Below are 24,830 nucleotides of genomic sequence, written 5' to 3'. Positions count from 1 at the left end.
GTTAATGAAACCAAAAGGTGAGGAATGAGCATGTGAAAATAACAGTTGGAAAAAGATCAGAGTTAATTAGCCATCTATCACCAGTTTTACAATAATCATTGCCGTGTACGCGGGAAAAGGGAAAATGAATTGCTCTCTGACTAAATTGGATTCACCGAGGTCTTTGGCTCTCATTCCTTCCAAAAAGGGGTGAGAATGGGTGTTACAACAGGGTGTAAATTGGCAGCATCCACAGACTCTGACAGTGCCAGTGAGGCATCAGTTCAGTGTTGAATGAAACTGACATGCTTTTTGACAGCAGGTGAGTTCTGAACTCTGCCATCCCAGAGGAGACCCTCCCCTCTGCTTCCTGTGACGTCGATGCTGTTTCTGTTTTCCTACCAGCAGACTGAGGGCCACTTTCTGATCTGCTAAACTATTTAAAAGGCCAAGTCTGTTGGTAATTTCATGCCAAGCTATTACTTGCTACCAGACTGATAGTACTGAGGAGTATTGTTATAAAAAATGAACGGCAATCAAATTTTGTCAAATCAAAATTTATTATAACTTTTGCTACATTTTGATGGGAACCTGGCTAATGACAGAGAAAAGAGAAAAGAAACTAAGACTCAATAAGCTGATGGATGAGTGTGGTAGATACTTTATCTATTAGATTGTTCTAATGTTTTTAGATGCGGTTCTTGTGTTTCAGTAGATCTAAATATTACATTTTAAATAAATGTAAATATTCTCATGTATTTAAATTTTCATGCTGCAACAAATTGCAGTAGGATTAAACTTATTATCATTCCTCTAACAAGAAAAAAATTATCAAATATTATATGGGAGATGATAAGTGATAACAGTGAATTATCGCCCAGCCACAGCACTATGTGTGGAAAACAATGTTTTGACAGTCAGGCAGCTGCAGGAGGTGTTGAGTTCATAATAACAGCAAACGAACATTGCAAACAGCCTTCACACTCAGGTCTCTGACAACTGTTGTCTAGACATCAATATAATCTTTATGGGTGAGAATGACCTGAAGACTAATGGTTCTGCACTAATAGATTATTTACAAGAGTTGTCTGTGATAGGCTTGTACAATGAAGACATAACACTACTGAGGCAGTAAAGGAGCAACAATGTGATGAGTATACTGGATCTTAAAAATGTTGTTGTAAGGCTAATTCACAGTATTTACCGGATGTGAGCCTCAGCTTTGGTGGCTGCCTCGTCGTACTGTTCAGCCATCTGCTTGTAATTGTCAAGGTTCTGAAGGAAAGAGACAGAGACAAAGAAAGGTGACAATCAAATCATATTCACTTCACTTTATATTTTGAAATGTTCTCAGACAGTGGGTTGCTGAGACATATGCTGCCTTTAATGATGTGACAACTTGTTGCGCAGCTTTAACATTATTCAATTTTCAGATCACATTATTACAAACCATAAAAAACACTGAATATGTCAAAGTCCTCACATCAAGTCCGATGGATTGGAGCGTAATAATTTACATATCCACATAATATAACCACAGCTATATTTCTTTAAGCTTCAATTCAAGTGCTAATAAGCCAACAATGATAAGCAAAATGCATATAGCACAATCTGAAATGTCACATTCCTTAAATTAGCGACCTTTGAATTTTCAGCACTGCTTACAAATCTGAATGCTGATGGCCTGTTGATACTCCATAATGTTTTATTTCATGCGAGGAAAAGTGGCATTTAAACAGCAATTACAGCACAGATGGAGCCCGTGCCTAGAGGGCAAGGTCATATACAGCACACCTCTACTGAAGTAATCCATGGTCACACTGTTAACTACACTGCACTATGGTACAGGTAGTTTTCCAACCATATGTTTTAAATTTTTAATGTGAGCATGAACAATACAATACAATACAATAAGTTATGCACTCTGCAGTATTTCCAGCTACAGTATTGAGTATATGTTTAAAGTCATCTGCTCTGAGATGAACAGGCTTTGTGTCAAAACATATGAAATACAGTTTATCTAGAATGCCCCAAACACAAAGCAAATCTCTCTCGTCACCCTCTCATTCACATTCAATGCGCAGTAATCACCGTTTTAAACCAATAGCCGCAGCCTTCGTGCTTTTACTTAATTATTCCCTATATTCCCAATAGATGGGGGTGATAGGAGAGGAAGATAATTGAAGTGACTGAGCAGGGAAAGAGATGGGATCAAACACAAACCTCCTCCACAATCCCTAGCCCTCTACTCCTCTAGTGCCCCCTAGTCATTTTCATATCTCATTATTTCACACTGATCCGCAGACATGCTTCTCCTGATCTGAATGTGTGGTGTTGGAGAAGACTCAAGTAATGTCGTAGGCATCTTTCACTTAATCCTATCTGCTAGTGTTCACTACAATGTAATAATCTGCCCCTCTATCCTTTCCTTTCCTGTTCTTTAAAGAAAAGACAGCACTATAAAAGTCACAAGTCTACTAGGAAGGAGGAGGACTGAAAATATGACATCAAAGACTACGTTCAGTACAAACTCCTTTGTGAGGATATCCCATCTATCCATCCATTTTTTTTAAAACAGCTTATTCATGTTCATGTTGTCAGTAGTCACAGAAGCAATAACAGGTGATAGAAGAAATACGCCGATTTAAGGGTTGTTATTTCCGAAAGTCGCCAACAACCTGTATAACTGTCAATATCGTCCAAGCTTAGACCATTTCTCTGGCTCTGGCACAGGACAATCACGTCCCAATGCGTAATCTGTGCCTACAAAGCTCTGATTGGCTAAGTTGTTTTTCCAATAGGGGAAAGAGACATCAGTGAGCACAACAGCAGACCTATTGGAATTGTGAAAAAAACAAAAAACAAAACTGAAAACATGAGCAGAGATTTAGAGATCTGGGACCAGGCTACACATGATATACATAAGAATAGTGTAATACTGTAAATGTGTTCAGATGCAGGTACAGTTTACCTTTTGTATCTCATAGTTTATGTTCTGTGCTGGCTGACCAGGTGCATCCTGTTATGGCAATTCACTATGTGAAAATGCCAAACATCCCTAGGTGTAAGACTTTATCCTTGCCAGTTATGTTGCCATATTGGATTATCCCGGACAGGACTCAGGATTAGACTCCTGCTGCCACTACATCTCCCCACTGGCAATGTGTGGACTAGGTTTAAATACCACACCTCAACAGCGGGAGGGTAAAGACTCCAGCTACAAAGACTGTAAGTAAAGTATACTTCATACTTCATTCATCTCAAGCCTTACTGGCTTAAATTCACTTCATCCCAAACTCCATCTACCTTTGGAATAAAAAACAGCTCCAGACCTCTGAGCAGCTACTCAGATGTTTTATTAATCTACTACGGATTAAACATTACCAATAAATACCTTCATTTGACAGTGCTAGAAACCAAGCCCTGGATTGATGCACATTAAAAAGACAGCAAGTCTCATTTCTTCTTGGTTGAGAGTTAACTAATACTTTGGATGGCTCCCTGGGAATATATGGTAAGAAGTTGGCCAGATGTTAGCAACTTAGCCTTTAGCCTCAGGTCAAGGGCTCAGTGGGTACACTCAACAGAGGAAAGCTGAGCTGAAACATGAAAGTCTGTGGTTGCCTTGTGGGACATCCAGTGTCGAGCCAAGATAAAAAAGACTCCACCGGGGCTTAAACCCACGGGTGCCTCAGATTATCCAGGACATAGAGAGCAGGGCACCAGAAAGTGAAGCAGCAAGCAGATGATTTAAAGCTGAAGTGAACTTCTCACTGATGATTCTGTCAAAGGTCTATATTGGATACTTGGCGGGGTCAGGCAGAAGTTAATACAATACTTCCTGTTTGGAAGAAGACAAATAAATGAAATCATTTTGTAGGGTGGGAAGCCAGTGAGGGATCTCCTCCAGTTCCTGCTTCCCACTCCTTCTGGCAGTCTGCCCTCTACAACAGGCCATGAGAAATTTAGCAACAGGACAGTATGTAGTACCTGGGGCATTGTTTGCCTGAAAACTGGAAGACAAAAAACATGCACAAGTAACACAATTAAAATAACAACCGATGCTCTGGAACTAACAGTTTCCACTTAAGTAAAAACATTGCCTAAAGTAGATAATTTGAGAATATAAAATGTTAGCAACACGTCCATTTCTTATTTAGAAACTCCTATACAGTACCAATCAAAAGTTTGGACACACCTTCCCATTCACTTGAATGAGAAAGTGTGTCCACATATTCAAAAATTTCCTCTCTGCCATGAATTGAGTCCAACATTATAAATCAAATTACTATCATCCATTTGAAATATTTGGGGGACTGGGAGGTTATGTGTTGTGTTTGTGTGTATCAACATGTTTTTTGTGTGTATTGACAGAACAGACCCCAACCAACAGCCTCTGCTCGGCTCTCTTGACACCAGAGAAGTGGCAGCACTATCACTGGCACACACACTCCGAGCTCTTCCCAGTCATTTGCATCCGTGGGGACAAAAGCCCAATGTGGAGAGACAGAAAGGGGGGATGATAACCCTCAGTGGGGGAAAGCAAGGTTTTGGGGGTGTTGGAGAGGCTCATGGAGGGGATTAGCGTGGGTGCCGTGTGTGTGTAAGCTTGCATACATGCAGGTGTGTGACTAAATCTGTATTTGTACGTGAACGGTTGTGTTCAGATGATCCTTGCATGCACAGTCGTCTGAACACCCTCCAGCAGCTGTGGATTGAGATGGGCTGATGTCAGGATTTGGAGGGAGGGGTTGTTTCACGCTCCACGCTTGGACGAAGGCGGATTAATTATTTTTTTTTCCGAGGCAGCAGTCGACAAAGGGGGGGAAGAGGGGATTAAAAGAGGTGAATTTTAAACTGAGACTTGTTTACAGAGTCACAGGGTATGTTGCCACAGGAAGACAGATATACTCCACCTGTACTCTGAGAAGAGATTAGGAAGGCATCCACAAATAAACGAGAGAGAAGAGGATTGGGGGAGAGAGGAGAAGTACAGGATGCGGTGTTATGTTTGGGGGGTGGGTGTTTCAGTTTTGGGTTGTCTTTAAGTGTGTGAACTTCTGTGTAGAGGATGGGGAATTCAAAGTTGTGCAGTGCATTGGCCACTCTATCACAATTATTTCTGAAGTATAGAGTGCACACAAGCACTGTCACAATAAACACACATATACACACACACTGTTTTCTCTGTGTCAGTAGTGGACTCAAACAGAATCCACAGCCTTTAGACAAACACAATAGTCTGTTATCGTCATTCATCCCTTAGGCAAACTGGACACCAGAGAGTGTTTGCGTCTGTTTTCATACAGGTAATCATTCACACACACACACATAGACACACACACACACACATAGACACACACACTAGCCTATTAGAAGGAGCTGCTGCTAAGCCACAGTAAAATGTTGATTCAGGGGAAGATCACACACCAATTACCAGTGAATTCCTCTTCTAATCTTGCTGCTCTTACCTTTGGCTTAAATCTGCTTCAGATCATCAAGACATCCAAACAGCACAATTGAGTGTACATTCTGTGTGTGTGTGTGTGTGTGTGTATGTGTTTCTTCAACAGAAATCAATACAGTTCTATGAAAAAGCTCCGGCTTCTGAATATATCCCAAGAATAAACGCACAGGCTGGTATTCACACTGAGACAACGACATTCATCACCTTTGTATTCCTGCTTTGCACTAACACAATCTGATACAATACTGATGGTGAGGGAGGACTTGACAGTAATGTGCCTATGCTGAACTATAGCTAGTATTACTGGAAACACGCCTGGATCATAATTTATGTTTAAAGCGAGACGTATTACTGTTTCAACTCGTGTTTTGCATTTATGTAAGTGACCTGTGTCAGTACATCGTAATTCAACTTTTAAGTGGCCATTTTTTTTCAGCCCAACTGGAATTTGCCACGTGTGAGAGAGTGAAAGGAATAAAGATAGCGAGGGAAAGGGAGCGAGGGCATGAAAGGGGGCCTGGATGAATAGAGTGCTAGATTGGAAAATGAAGGAAGAGAAGGAGGGAGATGGACACCGGCTCAGGATAGACTGGCTGTTTAATGCACAGTCCATATAGCCTCTTTATCTCTCGCTCTCAGTCCCCCTCTTTCTCACTTCCTCATCCGCATGCAGGTCAGCTGCGAGCAAGTGAGGGGTGAAAAAAAGCGATAGAAAAAGGGACTGCGGCGGCGAGCGGAGAAAGATAGAGCATCCTCCACTCTTCTGCCAATCAGTCTCTTCCGTCAAGCATTGCAGCGTGTGCTGCTTGCCGCACGGTATGCAGGGGCCCTTCCATTTAACTTGGCTATGTAAAAGGTTTTCTCAGAGGCCTAAAGGAGGCGAGTGCCAGGGACTAGATAAGGTCCCCTGTCTGCCTGATGGGCCCTGCTTGAGGGAGGGAGAGACGGGGAGCAGGGTGGAGGGGGAGTCAAGTCCCAAAGAGTGTCTACAGAATACTGCAGAGAGAGTTGAGGGTGTGAGGAGATACAGAGGACGGACTAAGGTATGGGAAAAGTATTTGAGAGTGTATGTGTGTGTGTGCATACCTGCATGAGAAAGAGGAATGAGTGAATGCTTTTTAGTTAATGTCAATGTATCCTAAAAGAAAATGAATATATTTGCTTTTCTCTGCATCTCACATTCTTTGTTCGTCATTTTTCAGTGTCCTTCTGTGGTTTCCTTCTTTTATTTACTTCACTTGCACTGTAATTTTGCCCTCCTGCCTCTTGCTGTGTCCTTTCTTCTAGTCTCTATCTATCTAAAAGAGTGTAAAGCACTTTTTTCCCTGCACTAAAATCATACACCAGTTGCAACCTTGCTCCTCACAAATCTTTTAACAAATCTGCCCAAGTTTACTCAGTAAAAAGCATGCAACGTTTATCAAACCACTGTGCTTGTGGTTTTTACAGGGTGCAAAATATCAACGATGCATTAGCACTCAGGTGGAGGAAACACAGGTCATAATTTCTTAAAAGCACCCAACAAACCGCTTTTATTTTTTTCTATTTGGTGAAACGACCGCAGGGTTTCTGGCAAAAGGACATAGTGATGAAGCACAGTACATTTGATTAGGCAATTGAAGCTCTCTCAGAGAGACAGCGCTGTGAAACCTCTCTTGAGTGCTGGTCCATCAACAGTAAGTCGTGACTCTCATCTGCCTGCAGAAACTTTCAATTGCATTACATTTACATTTTGACACTGGTATGTGGCTTGACATTTCCAGGAAAGGGAAGAGTGTCTTGTGTCACAATGAGATTTTACTCTCCAAGGAGGGTGAGTAATATGTCACTTTAAGACTTGTTTTGATATTCCTGATGTGTGAAGGCTTCTTTTCAGTGAAAGCCTACAGGATGTTTTTATCTCATTAGTGAGGTCTCCTGTTATACATGTCAAAATTTCAAAGAGCTAGCATCTTGCTCTCTACACCCCCATTTTCTAAAACTTGTGACTGATTTGGGGGAGACATGTTTATTTTTTTCAGATGAGTTCTGGCTATTTCTTTTTGATGGTGTGCATGTTTGTAAGACAGCAAAATTGTCCTTACCTTCTTCTCCAGTGTTTCAAGCTGATCTTTATAGAAGCTGGAAATGCTGACCAGCTCTTTTTCTTTCATCTCCAGTTGTCTGGCCTGAGGAAGACACAGAGAATAGGACAAAAAAGAAGACAAAAAAATTAAAAACACTGCATTTTTAATTCAAAAAATGGCAGAAGAAAATACAGATGTGGTATAGTTTCGTTATATTACCACATGACAATTTACTACACTAATATAGCCTGTGCAGGCTTGTGTAAATACTCTGAATGCCTGGAAAATAAGGAAGAGAAGAAAATCAGTGCCGGTAATAACCACAATTCTTCATTTGACAGTTTTCTATATCTACATAATTACTATGTGGGTAAAATGACACTAAAAATGCTAGGCTGAGACAATACATTCACTTCCCTTGCTTATGGGCATATTGCGCACATGGGAGAAACACCAGAACTAAATGCTGAGGGGAGAAGAAACAAGGCAACCTGCCCAACAGACTCCAGAAACATGACTATTAAAGTGGTTTCTAATATACTAAGAAATATAGCTGAAATGACAAGATTTTGAAGATAGATGTCACCAATGATATAAAATATAATTGAATCGATTTTCCGCCTCATATTCCAGTAAAAAGTAACCACCACTCACAAAAAAAATAAACCCAGATAACAAAAAAGATCATATCACATCACTGTACTTGACGACATACATATGACTACTTGACTATTAATCATACTTCAGTTGATTCGTATTGGGAGGCACCTGCCTACATTTCAGATGACACTTGTCTTTGCCATAGCAGTTACAGGCTTCCACTACTGAGATGTAAATGAGGTATCAGCTGATGCACTACCACTAGTGTAAAATATAGACACTTCCAAAGTATTTAGTAAGAAATGCAAGTTAAGCTCCAGGTGACATCAGATACATCTTTTCTGCAGCTGTAAGCAAATAAAACATAAAACAGTTTAAACAGATTAATGGCACAGACATTTTCAATGACCACGGTAAAAATGATTATACAGTTTCCATTAACTTATCCATATATAACACATGTTGTGTGGTATATGGATATATCATAACTCTCTGATGCTTGACGGAAAACACATGATAATAAGAACAGTACATCACGTGTACACCACAAAATAAAACACAAACAAATGGCTACTTAATAGTGCCTCGATCTAAGGTAACAGAACTTACACAAGTAGTCAGGTGGTATGTGACTGGCACAGCGGCAGCAGGGGCGGCATGGCGATGCTGGCGTTAGGATGAGGTGAAATGCTTTAATATGCCCGCTGAGCCAAGCTTTGACAGGAAGCAAGATGGCAGACTGGCTGTAGAAAGACCCATAGTTTGGGCCGTGGAGAAGCAGCATGCAAGCAGAGAGTGATAGAAGGCAGATGTCAAAAAAATACTGTGAAAAAAGTTGCAAGCTCAGCTTGAAGTCAGTAATGTACATGCACTGGGGATATTTAATAAAAGATTCAGTTTTAATCAAAGATTCACTTGAAAATGTAACATCTTCATGATGGAGCCACCTTGTTTTAACAGTATGAGGCTTCAAAGTGTTTCCATATCATTAGACAATTTCACAAAATGGAAATCCTTTATGATAAAAATTAATTGTAATAACATCATAAACAGAGACAGAAAAATAACGAAGTAGCTGTAGCAGAGCAGCAAAAAATAAATAAAAAGAGCTAGTCAAAAGAGATGCTTGTGCATGATCCAAATTTAAGACATAGCAAGCACTGGCAATGCAATGCACTGGTGTTGTTGACTGACAAGTGAACTAAAGGGATCTTTCTCCATGCAACCAGTAATCTTTTCACTCACTGTGCATTACCTATCCATCTCATTTTAGATCATCCAATCATAATATTACAATGACATTTTTTTCTCAATCATTTTTTGCACAGGCAGACACCGGGTAATGTATTAGAATTAGTATGTATTAGTAATAACGGTATAAAGTAGTCTGTTTTTATATTTTTTTTAAAATGTGTCATTTTCAGAACACACTCTATACTGTATTAAAATGAACTGCTTTGAACTAAGTCAAACTGAAATGAGGTGAATTTAAAGGCAGTGAGCTGAACATGGTGTGAACAGGACGGTTGAATTCTTTCCTAAATGTACACATTTGATCGGTAGAGATTTACATATTGTATGTGTAGTAATATGATTATCAATATATACTTGACCACTTATGACACACACTGTTTCTAACCAATAAGGGCAGTGAGTGAACCAGTGTTACAACAGTATGAACATGATATGGTGCATGAACACAATGAAGGTGGCTTGGAGTGAGGCGGCAAAAAGCAGCAATGGAGCAAACAGATTTATGTAGCACTGAAATAGAAACATGCACCCAGAAAAAAACAACAACAACAAAAAAAAAAAAAAACACACATACACACACATACACGAGGTGTTATGCCATGGTGTAATGGTGACTGATTGCTGTGCCTGAGTTGTGCATTAGTGATTGTAATATAGATCAGATGGAGCAACAGCATCTTCCCTGGCTGATCTACTGATCTTCTGTGCTCCTGGCTGATATAGTGGATACAGGCGTGCAGACACACATACTTACATACAGACTGACATTACATTTATTGTAATCCAATCTTATCCTAACTTAACAGGCTCATGCATCCCCAAATAGCACATCTGCAAATCCCTATACTGTGCTCACTGCACTTTTTCTTTCTACAGCGGCTGTTTGATGCTTAAGGGCTGTGTGTGTATATCTATGTTTGTGTGTAAAATCACCTCTGCCAGCAGCACAGATGATGTGTAATTTTCTAGCTGAATACCTCCCAAAGTGTTGTTGTGTGGAATGGTGGCAGCAGCACACTCACAGCCTCGCTTTAATGCACAATGAAAACATGACATTTGAATAGAGAAGAGAGAAAGTGAGCGAGACAGAGAAAGAAAGAGGTAGAGAGAAAGAAAAAGTGAGGGTTTTTTTTTTTTTTTTTTTTTAAAAAAAGGAGGCACCAGCAATTGTAGTGTTGCTTACCCAGGCATCCAAATCTGCTGGCTAGGAGAGAAAGGAGGAAGAGGCATAAGTGAAACAGTAGAAGGTATAAGGAAGGCACAGGGTTGAGAGAGATGGTGATAGAGATAAATAGGAAGAAGATAAAAGACAGGTATGATAAGGAAGAAACGAAGGGAGGTGAGGTAAAGATAAATAAAAGAAAGGTGTGGCCAGAAATGAGAAGGGAATGAGAGAACATGTAGCAGACAGAAAACAGTAGAGGAAAAAGGAGGGAACAAGGTTAGTACAGCCAGTCCCAGTGTAATCAACACCATTATATTGCATGTTAGCTTGAGGACTATATAACGTTATAAAACCTAATTTGCCAGATGCCTGATGTTGTGTGAGATGTAACTCTGCCCTCCAACATCCTCACCCAACTTGTCCCAACCTGCGTTATGAGTTTTACAAAGTCTCTGAACATTATATAAAATGTTACTCATTAATATTTAGATTAGTCATCATGGCGGCATAGGGGCCCGAAATTGCTTCCCACATACTCAAGATGTTGTTTGTCTGAGTTTGGCACATCATCATCGCTGCATATGCAGTAATATATATATATATGCGGCAATGTTTCCACCAGTTTTAAAACATTGAATCAGCTTGGCACTAAATGAACATGTTTGACTGTATCCTGAGAAGAGAAGAGAAGAGAAGAGTAATAGTTTCCTTACCAAAGTGAGTCTTTAGAGACAAGGATAAAAGGTTAAGAAGTGATGCAAATAAACTTCTAACACTAGCCAATATTTTGGTGTAACGATAAAGCCTTTAAATGAAGCCAGTGTTGGTTACTTCACTGATTCATGCATTGACTGTTTAGCTGAAAAGCTGAAAAGCCACTAAGCTATTAAGTTGTATGTGGATATACAATTCACAAGCCTCAAGACAGTTGATGCTTTACTTTACAGCCTCTTGGGGGGCGCTGCTCTTTTAGTGACCTGCAGCAGGTGTGTTTGTGTTTGTGTGTTTTTGTCATCTAAAGTTGTTGATGTCATTGTTTTTGCCATGTTTCTTTTTTTTGTGTGTGTATACTGGAACGTCTATGACTGTTTATACAAGCGTTCATCATGAAGATACTGTACATCGTTAAACTATGGCTCTATCACATCCAGAGCTTCCAACCTCAACCACGCCAACTGGCAAGGCAATATATTCTTAATGCAATGGGACGACCCAAACCGCATGGACATACATATGGAATCCGCTTTTTATTCAAGATTTAAACATGGGGATCTCTAGGCACAAGACTCATGAACAGGACAGAAATTACTCCGCTAAGGTGAGGAGATGAGGGAAAAGAGGAGGCGTCCCACTTAGATTAAAACGTCAGAAATTGCAGCGCATTCTGCTCCCCTCTATAATCCTTGCAAATGCTCAGTCACACAGAAACAAGACTAACTAGTTGCAGGCAAACACAAACCATCTACACGAGTACAGAGATGCCTGGGTTATGGCCTTCAGTGAGACATGGCTCACGTCTACAGACACCAACTTGGTTCTGACAATCAGCAGCTTCAGAGCACCTGTCAGGCTGGACAAGGACATGTATGCTATGGGGGGAAATCCTAAGGAGGTGGAACCTGTGTATATACAGATCAGCAGTGGTGCAATAATGTCATCACCAGGGAGTCCATGTGCACAGCCAACATCAATTGTCTTTTGTCTCTGTCCGTCCATTTTATCTCCTCAGGGAGTTCCCCGACTTATTTATGACAGTAGTGTATGTACATCCAAAAGCAAACGCCCAAATTGCTGCAAATCCCTGAATCTTTACCAGTACGTCATCTGCCCAACTAGGAAAAATAAGACTCTAGACTTGTCTTATGGTTTTATAAATGGAGCATACAAGGCTTCTCCTATCCTATGATTATACTGATTGGTCTGTTTAAGAACTCTGCCTAAGATATTGATGAACTCACTGACAGTGTATGCACTTAAATTGCATTTTGTAAGGATACTGTCATTCCTAAGAAGCATGTTTGAGTGTACTCAAATAACAAGCCATGGGTTACTAAATCCCTGAAAAATGTGCTAGATCGAAAACAAGGTGGTGGTGAGACAGAAAAAAGAGAGGAAAGGAGAGAGGTCAGAGTAGAAATTAGGAGGGCCAAGTTACGATATGAAAATAAGTTAGAGGAAAATTTCAGCAGCAACAACTTGAGGGCAACGTGGGACGGAATGAGGAAAATGAGGGCAGCAAAAAACTGAAAGGGAGCCAGTTAGCATTGCAGGCTATGATATCAACAAAGACCTAACTGAAGCATCAAATACTTTTTATTTAAGATTTGATACTCATGACTTTGCAGATGAACTTAGGGAAATATGCAGAGTCCCACCCCCCTACAAAGTCAAACCAGATGTTTGATTGTCATGATGCTAAGGCAGTATTTCAGAAAAATAAGACAAATAAGAGGGGCCAAGATTACTTTGGATACTACTTAAGTATTGTTCAGAACAGCTCCATGAGGTGTTCTGTCATATATTTAGGATATCTCTGAAGCAGCGAATGGAAGGAGTCCATTGTTGTCCCGGTGGCTAAACGCGGAACCCCTAAGGAGCTCAATGACTTCAGACCAGTGACACTGACATCACTGGTCATGAAGTTATTTGAAAGGCTGGTCAAAAGGGAACTGTTGGATATGGTGGGGGAGGCTCTGGACCCCATGCAGTTTGTATATAGGGCTGGGATGGGAGTAGAGGACACCTCAATCACATTACTCAATTTCCTGTATAAACACCTAGAAGGTCCTGGCACCAATGCCAGACTTTTATTTTTGGATTTCTCATCTGCATTTAATACTTTCCAGCCACATGTTTTAGCAAGGAAATTGCTTATTTATTTTAATCTTGATGTAAATTGTGTTGGCTGGGTTGTAGACTTTTTAACATGTAGGTCTCAGAGGGTGAGAGTAAATGGCTTTCTGTCAGAACGGCGCTCCTCTTCCACTGGCTCTCCTCCGCGCTGTGTCCTGTCCCCCTTTGCTGTACATCATTTACACCAATCACGGTAGAAGTCAGCATAGGGACAGGCACATCCTGAAATTCACTGATGATACAGTTATCATCAGCCTGCTCCATAAAGATGAATCTGAGCATGGGCCAGTGGTATGGTGTGATGTGGCCTTTCTCCACTTAAATGCCACAAACACCAAGGTCATTGATTTAAGATGACCCCATCCACCATCTCAGACCTTCATCAAAGGAACTGGCATCAAGTTTATAGAACATTATAAATATCTTGGAACAGTCATTGATAAAAACCTGAAGTTTGATGCCAATTCTCATGCACTCTGTAATAAAGTAAAGCAATGTTTGTACTTCCTTAGGAAGTTAAATGCTTTTAATATAGATAGGAAAATGATGTCTCACAAGTCATTTATTGATTCTGTTCTTACTTTTTCTATGATTGTTTGGTATGGTAATCTGAACATCAAGGACAAAAACCACCTGAGCTATATTGTGAAGGTGGCTGGTAAGGTGATAGGTGTCCCACAGACCACCCTGACAGCTATGTTTGACCAGCAGGTTCTCTCTCTCATTTTGGAGAATGTTTTGTTTTTATTATTGTGTTCTGTATATTGTATGTAGAGGACACATTTTTGTACTTTTTGTTTTATATTTTGTTTTTGTACCGTGTGTGTTTTATCTTGTGCCCCTGACTGCAAGTCAAGTTTCCTTTCTGGGATAAAGTGACTGAACTGAAACTTGTACAGGCAGTTGTTTTTAGGCAATGATCACTAAATCACTGTTAAGTATATCTTCAAGTGCAAGTATTGTTTTCATAAAATTCAAATGACACACCAACGCAACGGAAGCTTGACACAAGTTTTTAATATATAATAATTAAAAGCATTCCTTTAGATGAGTGGATCTACTACAGGTATAAGTGTTCATTTTCAGCTTGCACATTAAAATTTAAAAGCCAGTTATGTTATAAAGGTGTGTGTTTATTGCCTACTTTACAACAACTTTTAAGAGGACTGAGGACCAACAGCTTACTATCTGTTTATATGTGACAAGTTGTAGACATGTATAAGTTTTGAAAACAGCCATAAAATATTACATGACAGCATATGCAAGACTATTATATGTTACAATACACTTAGCACCGAATCAACGCTTAGTCAGAGCATTATAACACAAGCACACAGGAAACTATGTTTGAGTGTCTAGCCTTGCCCACTAAAACCAAGTGCTCCCAGTCCAGCATTAGACACAGAACAGAAAGGGACAGATTAGAGTGGTGGGTGGCTCTAATGTTGCCATGCCTCATAAAAACACCATTCCATTAAATGAGGTAAACTCACAAAGCTGCACAATGTGTATGTGTGCGTGTGTGTTTGTGTGTGTGTGTGTGTGTGTGTGTGTGTGTGTGTGTGTGTGTGTGTGTGTATGCGTCTGTGTGTTCATGTGTGTGTGTGTTTGTGTGTGTGTGAGTTGGGTAATCTGTGTTACGGATACAGCCGATGCCATCTGTTTAACCTCCCTGCTCTTCAGTGGCTGGCTCTAAACTGAATATGTGTCTGAGTGAGGCTGTGTGTGTGTGTGTGTGTGTGTGTGTGTGTGTGTGTGTGTGTGTGTGTGTATGGACCCCCACAGAGTGTTCACAGGGGTGTGCGGGTCCCATTTCCATAGATGACAGACTTTAGAAGAGAGGAGAAGGCTCTTGTTGAGATACAGATGCAGACAAACACACACCCAATCACTTTGGTGCAGTCCATGGGCCATAGCAGACAATGGCATTTCAGGTACACCCACTCATTGTTTTCACAGCTCTGAGCTCCCTGGTGATCAGCAGTGAGCAGCCTCAGTCTGAGCATTAAGAGTCTGGATCAACTCAGCTAGCAAAAACAATGGATAAGAAAGTATTCCAAATAGAATAAACTCATATATTCACCAAAATTTTTACCAAGTTAGAGCTCCTACGTGTAGTATTAATACATTATTAAACAAATCAATTGAGATCCCTCAGTAAACACAGTTGAGACCATATATTACCATAACAGACTTATAGGTGTTTTACGTAATCATAGACAATCACATATTGAGACACACAGTTTAGGCACATTTATAAAAATGTAGGTAAACTGCACATTTCTGTTAACTGCATTTCCCATACTACATTGCCAGCAAACTACTGGTGAAACTTACAGAGTACATCAAATTATGCTGACAATTATAACAACCACCCAACCTGACCTTCCATTTTCTTCACTCCAAAGTCTAAGACATTAGGACCTGCTATCTCCCCTCCTTTTAACACTGAAGCTCACCCACTGTCAGTATCAGTGAACCTGACTCCAAGCCCATTTTCTGTCTCCCTACTACAAAATTATTACTACAAAAGAAATTATTCAAATATAAGTGAAGTCATAAATACATAGAACAGCCTAATTATCCCTTGTTGACTTTAATTGTAGAGACACATGTCCATTCATTTAAATAGTAAGAAAGCAAAAGAAAAAATAAATTCGGAAAGTAAACACCACCAAAGAGAAAACTTATAACTCATTTTTGCTGTTGTTTAAATTCAGATAAAGCTGAACTGTGTCACTGTTGAGTAATAGTGTCACTTTAGGATCAAGATGAATCCAAACTAAGTTTCATCATATGGCTCCTAAATGTACTTCTTGTTTCCAAGCTGATGAAAAAGTATACCTCTTACCCTTGAAACTCATCAGCAATTAAGCAACTGGTTCAGTTCATGTATAGAAGCAGTAACATAACTAAACAGGATCCTTTTTTCTCCTTTGTGTTAGAGAAAGTAGCCAAAAAAATGCAGATTCTCTTGCCAATGAATCTCTGATCCCATGTTGTCAACCATATCAGTTATGTCCTGTTCTGAAATCTGTGAAGACGCACAATCATACAACAACAAACGTGCTCATCAGTAGCAATGTAACCATCATCCCTTCTCCAAATAAGTAAAAATAAACAACTTTTAGGTAATTTCATTATTTCAATTTCAAAGCAAAAAATGGGAGCAAAGGTTGAGGCCTGCTTTGAATACATGCCACCACAACTAGAAAATCCCTGCATCTTCAAAACTATTTTATAGGTGAAAGAAGCAAATGATTTATCATCATAGTGAAATCAAAGATGCTCCTACTAAACACACACACACCGACTTAATGGATCTCAATTTATTTGATTTTCTATGCTAAGCTCAATCATGTTTGCTGTGGTTGTACCATGAGGGTCACCAGATGCACCCGCTTGGCAACGCTTCATGCTTGATTTAGACTTGAAACCTCAATGGTCTGGCAACACATAGTGTGTGTGTCTGTGTGAGAGAGTGTGTGTGTGTGTGTGTGTGTGTGTGTGGTCCAGGTATTCCTCATGTTGTGGGGACTTGCCTCCCTTACGTGGACAAAAAGTCCCCTTAATGTAAATCAACACTTTTATGGTGAAGGCTATGGTAAAAGTTTTTAGTTAAGGTAAGTTTAGGGTTATGGTAAGGTTAGGGTTAGGCATGTGGTGGTTATGGTTAAGGTTAGGATAAGTCTCCAGCAAACGAATCTAAGTCAATGTAATGTCCTCTGAAGTGATGGAAACACGACTGTGCGTGTGTGTGTGAGTAACAAGATGAGACCTTTTGGTCTCCAACACCACCTCACATGGTGAGAAATGCTTCCTTGGAAATCAATTATGTAAATACTGAATTATGCAAATGGTACATTTGAATAAATCTATGTGTTTGGGGAGAAAAGATTTTGGTGTGGTTTTCTACTTGGAGTCAGGAGAGGAGAGAGAGAGATAGATGAGGGAAGAGGGCTAAAATGAGGATTAGGCTGGAGAATGTCACTGGCAGACACAGTTTGTGCAGTTAAACTCCTGATTTGGCTTTTTAATTAGGGAGAAAAAGAGAGAAAGTGAGAAATACAGTCATACATACAGAGAGGAGAAAATAATTCACTAATTCACTGACAGCTTTCTTCAATGTCATATCACTATGGGAATAAGTATGGTGAGCACATTCATCATGTTTGCCAGTAATAAATGCCATTGGTACAGTTGAGTGCTTTCACCCAGCTCTTGTTTGGTTGATCCTGATGATTGGCTAAAACTCCAGAGTGTTTGTGTGGTTTTGCCATAAAAGGCACACAGAGCAATCATCAGTGAAGTGTGTGTACGCACACACATAGTGGCATTCAATTATCTCTGGTATGTTATTGTATCACTTTGATAATGTACAAATAGATTTCAGTTGGACAGAGGGATACTTCAGGGTGGGTCCATTACTTTTTGTTTTTCTGAGTTTTTATCATTCTGTAGCTTCGCGTTAGTGTTCCATATGTATTAAAATCCGAAAATTCAAATTTTGGTCGAAGTACGTATGTTTTAGCATCAAAATGACATTTTCCTAAGCCCTTCTAAAAAACCTTTTCCCATGTGACCTGACGTGGGTTTCTGCATGATTACGTTGCTATATATAAACCAATATAAACCCACTAGCCTGCCTAGCCTGTTGCCACAGACTGAACACTCACTGTTGCTGCTGCTCAAAGTTTAAAAAACAAACTGTGATCTCCTCCTGCCAGTAAACGGCTCCGGATCAGAGCAGAATCTGGTATGACTTACGCATGTTATTTTTTCCAGCGCTGCAACATCACTCGTAGTATATCAGGACAGTTTTTTGTGTTACATACAGCCTGGTTTGGCTGGTATTTCTTTGTTCCTTATTTCCTTAGTTCCTTATTTTTCATTAACATAAACAACCACAAAACCAAAGTCTGAAGGGAAACTGAGAAAATTATTTTCACTTCTTTATCTATCTTATTTACAAGTAACAGGTGCATTTCCTTCACACATGCTTTCAACTAGAAATATGAAACATGTCTCGCAGTTGTATGCCTCTGCCAACCAGTCAAGTTGCAGTTTACATTAATGTCTGTTTAGACTCATAATATTTGTAGTGACTTTGAAGGGATTTAATAAAAGGTATTAAGTGTAGTTTTTGGCAAAATGGAAGTTATCCCTGTATTGACATGTATGATTCCAGTGAATAATTTCCAGTGAGAAATATGCTATATTCGCTTAGAGACTGTGAAGTTCTTATCAGTTCATCCTTGAGTCCAAATTGATGTTTGTGCCAAATTTGAAGAAATTCGCTCAAGGTGTTCCTGAGATATCAATGTTCACAAGAGAATGGGACGGACGTGAGGTCACAGTGACCTTGACCTTTGATCACCAAAATCTAATTAGCTATCAGATATTGCGTACGTACAGATGGATAAAATGCCCCAGCCACAGCTCTTGCTGGCGTGGAGGCATAAGAATGTAAGAATACACACTGCTCTCACTCACAATCATAGAGACAAAAGGAGAAACACATAATAAAGGGCAATGCACCCCAACGGTGTATGACGTTCAACAAAACACCAGCATCTAGGTCAATTGTATGTAAACCCATAGACTGACGGCGTCTTGGTCATCATCACTGGTGGATGTACATCCATGCGTCAGGATATACCACTATCCTTTTTCCCAGTGACAATGTGTGTCAACACAAAAGTGTCATTCACCACCTGTGCTTCAAGTAAGCTAAACTTCGACATCATGCCTGTAAGTAACAATTAATTCATCTTTCATTCATTTTCTTGATTAATTGATTAGTTGTTTAGTCTATAAAATGTCTGAAAATAGTGAAAAACAGCAACTGCAAGTTCCCAGATCCCAAGGCGACATTGTCAAATCGCTCCATTTGTCCAACCATCAGTCCAAAATGCAAAGATATTAAAGGTACACTGATTTTAAAGAGACAAAAGTGGCAAATCTTCACATATGAAAAGCCTGAAAGAAAATATATTGCATTTTAGAGCTTGAGAGCAGGTCTTTTACATGTAAATGAACGTCCATTACATTCAAGCCCTTGCCAAACGAGTTCACACGATGCTGATAAGCTTATCACCACCACCAGGTAAGTCTCTCTGTATTTCACACTATCCTGGAGTTTTTTCAATATGGTGTCTGTGGCGACTTTCCCACACTGGTGCAACACTAATGATGTGTTTTACGTTAACCAGCAATGACTGATTTGATACTGTCAAACAGGGCTGACTGTCCTCAGTGTGCCCCAGGACGGGGACCGGCTCACGTAGAAAGCGCCATGGGTCTGCGGCGATGACGTCAACAGTGTTTGTGTTATTACTCTCACCACCAAAAGGGGGAGACAAAAGTTCCGCACTACAGGTTTAACACATACACTCCAAATGCACAGCCTCTTTCGTGAAAACGGGACAGCAATTCAAATACATATGCATGAATCATCACATTAACACCTGTGGGAGATGTACACACCTGCATGCATACACTAAAATACAAACTTGCACATAAGCATGCACACATTACAGTAGAAACCAGAGGCATGAATTGGTTAGCTGTTTGCTCATTAAATGTGTGTTCTCGTCACATAGCTGGGGGAGGTTAAATGAATTAACACTTCATCATCAGCCTGCTTTCCCACCACAGTCTGCCGAAAAGATAGATAGAGAGACAGGGTGACACAGAGAGATAGAAGATGGAGAAAGAGAGATGTCGGTTGAATAAGAAAATGAAGAATGGAGGAAATGAGAGAAGATAAGAGGAAAACAAGGGTAGTAGTGAGAGAAAGAGAGAGTGATGGGGAGAAACAATAACCACAGGCATTTTTGGTCTTCTCCACTCATTCGCTCTAATTAGGGTTTTTTCACATTCAGCTTAAAATAAAGTTGAGTTCCGTAAAGTTAAACTTTTTAAATCTCGGGCTCCAACTTCTCCACTAATTAATTTCAAACTGAGGTCTGATTAGGAACACAGGAACTGAGGAAATGTTCTGATTTTGACCACCTTTACAGTTTCACTTGGCTACGCTTGACATTTGGATTCTTTCATTGACAGGTCTGGGTTTTGCTTGAACTCTTTACATTTCAAAAATTCAATTTATAGAACATTTCACGACCAACTTCCCAATAAAACCATATTAATGAAGAACCCAGGAATCATTTCTAAACTGCTTCAGTAAAATTATAATCTTTACTGGCCAATATATGCATGACAGTATATTCACATTGTCCACAAACACGTTATATAAGATGAAGCAACTGTCCACCGACTTCATTTTGACTGTGGTTAATGCAATTTTAATAGACTCACAATTTACTCAGAGGGTGAGACCCATACTTTGATTGTTCCAGCGTGAAACATCATTCCCCTATTTGAGAACAAGCATCTGGAAAACATTACTTTGCCTCTGGATAACAAGTCTTGTCCAGCTGTCTCATTACATCACGACTGCTCTCTGATGGGAGTGGTATTCCACTCCTACACATTTGTCCTTTGAACTGTCAGGATTTGTGCGAGGCGCTCCCTCCTCTCTCATTGCTCTGCACCGATCAAAATCTCCTCAGCCGGTGAGCGCTCTGCTCGTCAGCAATTACCGCCGTTCGAGACGATGGGGGAGTACTGTACATGTGCGTGTATGTGTGTGAGCGAGTGCGAGCGTGCACAAAGGGCTTAGCCGATTTAACATGCAGAAAAGATGTCAAGTCTGTGATTACACTAGCTGATAACAACTGGTTTAGCCATGTGTGAATGTGTGTGTCTGAATTGCTGTTGTATTTTACATTGTCGGTTCCTATGAGAAAGAAATTCAGAGTTTATGTCTGTGTGTGCGCATCTCTGCACTTTCACAGCATGTCACACTTGCAGACTTAAAAGCCATCGCTATGGTGAAGGCTAATGTTCACCCACTCAGTTCCGATGTGAACCTCTCTCACTCCACTACCCTATCTAAACCTGTTCTTCAATCTATCCTTTTTTTTTTTTTTTACATTTATCCATCTTTACATTTATTCATCTCTCTCTCTCTCCCCTCTAGATTCTGACACCAACTCTCTTCTCTCTCACTTTCCCTCTCCCGCTCTCTGTCTTTGGCTAACAAGCAGTGCTGGCTATCTAGCCGGCTGGCTGACAGAGTCAGACATCTGAATCTATTACTTTACCACGCTCCAAGTCTTCTCTCTCTCCATTTCAGCTACTTCAGCCCGTTCCTGACTGTGCCTTTCTCTGAGCTCTCTGGCCTAATGCTTCCATGTGCTTGCTGCTCCAGCCGCCGCCTGCTTTATATTGTTGACAATGAGTCCTCCCTCTAGGTGCTTCCATAAAGACGCAGATTTTTATTTCTGATCCTGCCTGAGTATATACACATATCTGCACTGGTGTGTTTATTTTCCCCTGTAACCAATAAATATGGGATGATGCACAGACAGTGAATGAAAGCACAACGTTAAAGTCTATAGTTCCATTTGTGTTGCCTCGTAATCTGCTCAACAAGGGTGTGCTATCATTTGCTGAAAAACAAATGGACTTGTGATTCTTATTTTAGATATATGTTGTCATCTTGGGTCATGAGAGGAAAGGAAAAAAAAAATCCATCTAGAGATTATTTTGGGATTGACTGAATACAGCTGAACCAACATGTCCGTCTGGTGCTAGAAAGCAAACACTCAAAGCAGCTGAAGTGATCTGAGTTGACAGACTGATGTAACCACAGGCTGGTTCAGTGAGGAGTGATGAGATGGTGGGCTAGTAGCGTCGTACTTACCATCAAATCGTAATAGATTTGATGTGTGATGGCATCTTTGAACATGCCACAGATTTGATAATAACTAGGAATGCCAACACTGTGTGTAATCATGGAGATAAAGGACACACTAAATACAACAACTGTTCAATAAGAGTAAGGGAATCAGAAATGTGCTGAAACAATAGATCTATTGCGGAGAAATATATTTTGTGATCACAGACAAATATCTTTTAGACTTTGACAGCAGAGGGGCCCGCTGGTTAATAAGAACATCTTGTAAGTAAAAGGCTGCATATTCAATGCAAAATGCAACATTTCCACCACAGTCAAGTGTCATTTCCTGCTGTCGCTACGCAGCAGCAGGGCAATACTGTTAACATGTGTGGCATCATCCACTGTGGTCTGAGTGTTTGTCATCTCAGGTCTGACTTAAATGAATGTAGGGCTTTTCACCCTGGTTTTCATCATCTTTCTTTTGGACAGTGGCAAATGCTTCGCTCTGAGTCATCACTCACACACACAAGCACACACACGGACACACAGACATACACACAAAGGACAGGGACTGAGGGGTTGAGAAGAGAAAGACGGAAAGATGGAAGACAGAGGAGGAGAAATAAATGCTGGGAGAACATGTTGCCCAGGAGCACATGTTTCTGTGCAGAGCATGCATCCATCCTGCTTTTTAATCTCCTAGTGAACGAAACATGCTTCAACAATGCCATCTACTGAATAATTGAGGGATTACCTCCTGTTTCCTTGTCACACGCTCACAAATCTTCCTTATCCAAATACTAGACGCATCAACCGGTGGCCCACAGAATGCAGCCACATGTAAAATATGGTCAAATGTGATGCTGTAAATGGGAGCGAGGTGTGTCTGACTACTCATCAAGGGAATTACTGACCTGAACTGAGTGAAATTATATAATTCTGTCAACTGCCTACGCAACAGTCTGGCTTGGGTGTTAAAGGAAAGAAGAAGTGTGACAGAATAAGAACATCAGGAATGACCAAATGGGTGCGTCGTCTCTCATCACACATTTCAGCTCAAACTGTATAACTGTCAAAATTCTCACATCAAGATGTAATTTACAGTTAAATAAAGGATGTCGATTATTTTTTTGAAAAATCCATCACAATCTGTAGTTCATCATGAGGAAATTTTGAAATGAAACTGTTGCATTGTGTTAAATTTTGACCATTTAGATGACAGTGTCAACTTGATAATATGTGTTTGTGGGAGTCAAGGAACTATATCCCTCCTGGGTTTTAATAGACTGCCTTGTTAAGAACCAGGAGCAAGATGGTACACATGCAGAATAATCTATTTTCCACACTGAAATTGATATGGAAATTGCCACCAGAGTTAATAAACTAAAAATAGACTAGAGGTGAGAGAAATTAAGGTGATTTAAACTGATTAAACCATTCAAACATGCATGTGGTTAATGTGATGGCAGTTCAACATGTTAGTCTCATGTCTAGATAAGCGCCTGAATCACATTTACGCAAAAAGTCACCAGTGCAAACTTGGTTAGACCTAGTAACATTTCTGGCAGTATCACCACTCCCTCTTATGCACCAATATCACACTAGAATTGTGGCTCTTCCCCATAAATGTCTTGTCATGTCTGAATTAAATTATGAGGAACATAGAAGACAACATGTCTGAAGCCCTTTTCAGATATGGAATATGTAAAATTGCTGGCATCATGTATTTGTTAATGTGATGGCTTTTTGTCATTCAGACATAGGTGTCTTACATTATTTCCCTCTCTCTCTGCTTATTGAGCAGATGGGCGGGGTGGGGGGGGTTGGGGGTGGGGGGGGGGGGGGGGGGGGGGGGGGGGGGTTGGGTGCTTTCTGATTTCTCACCGGCTGCACCACTGATGGATTTTAAAACTTATTTTGCTGTTGAAGTCTTAATTAATGACCATTTTTAGCTCCACTAATACATTTGTGCATCAACTTCATTATTTAAGTTCTGTTATTAAATTCTGCTGCCTGTTCAATAAAGCCGTTAAGTTGTGACTCTCAGTTAATTAGTATTAGCTCACATGCTGTGTGTAGAGCGTTTTGCTAAATATTAATTTATTCATTCGCCGCCATGGATGCAGTTGGCATGAAAGAAGACAGAAAATATATAGAGAGAGTTCTGGTGAGATTATTATTGTGGTTGTATGTGGGGTTTTTTCAGTATGTGGGGTTTTTTAACCTCTTTTATCCAAGTTGCACCACAGGCGGAAAACTGCTTCCACAGACTGATCTAATATAAAAAGCATCTCTTCAACAACCTTAAATATGCTTTTTCACAGTGTTTCCTGTTTTATTAAAGTGATTTTATTTTCCCTGTTCATAAGAGATGCTGTTTGAGCTAATACATTAATCACAATGATCTTTGAAGGTGGAACAAAGACACAGGCCTTTACGTTAATCTGACAGCTTTCAAATCAGACTTGTGCCACATGTTTCTGAAGTGTTACAAGGTCAGACCTAGTAAGATTGCTGTTGTGACTTTTACATAAAAGTGACTCATGTTGGACATGAGACCAACATGTTAAACTGCCATCACTTTTATGTAAGTAGGTGCATGTCTGAAAGGGGTTTAAATGACAAAAAGCTATCACTTTAACAGATAAAGATAACAAATGGACGTACCCCATGTCTGAAAAGGGTTTTAGAGACATTCAA

At 40.1% G+C, this 24,830-nt stretch overlaps 1 protein-coding gene across 2 annotated transcripts in view; it reads right to left on the bottom strand.

The window, feature by feature from the left end:
- Positions 1 to 24,830, bottom strand: part of chchd6b (coiled-coil-helix-coiled-coil-helix domain containing 6b) — a 57,906-nt gene that overhangs the window by 23,687 nt on the left and 9,389 nt on the right. For both annotated transcript variants that reach the window (XM_067587886.1, XM_067587887.1), the window contains exons 5-6: positions 7,531 to 7,614; positions 1,184 to 1,254 (exon numbers count right to left, since the gene is read on the bottom strand). In XM_067587886.1, coding sequence (XP_067443987.1) covers positions 1,184 to 1,254; positions 7,531 to 7,614 — 155 coding nt within the window. The remainder of the gene's footprint in view (positions 1 to 1,183; positions 1,255 to 7,530; positions 7,615 to 24,830) is intronic.

Source organism: Thunnus thynnus, chromosome 4, assembly GCF_963924715.1.
Source record: "Thunnus thynnus chromosome 4, fThuThy2.1, whole genome shotgun sequence".
Taxonomy (NCBI): domain Eukaryota; kingdom Metazoa; phylum Chordata; class Actinopteri; order Scombriformes; family Scombridae; genus Thunnus; species Thunnus thynnus.
This window is presented reverse-complemented; position numbering and strand designations above follow the sequence as displayed.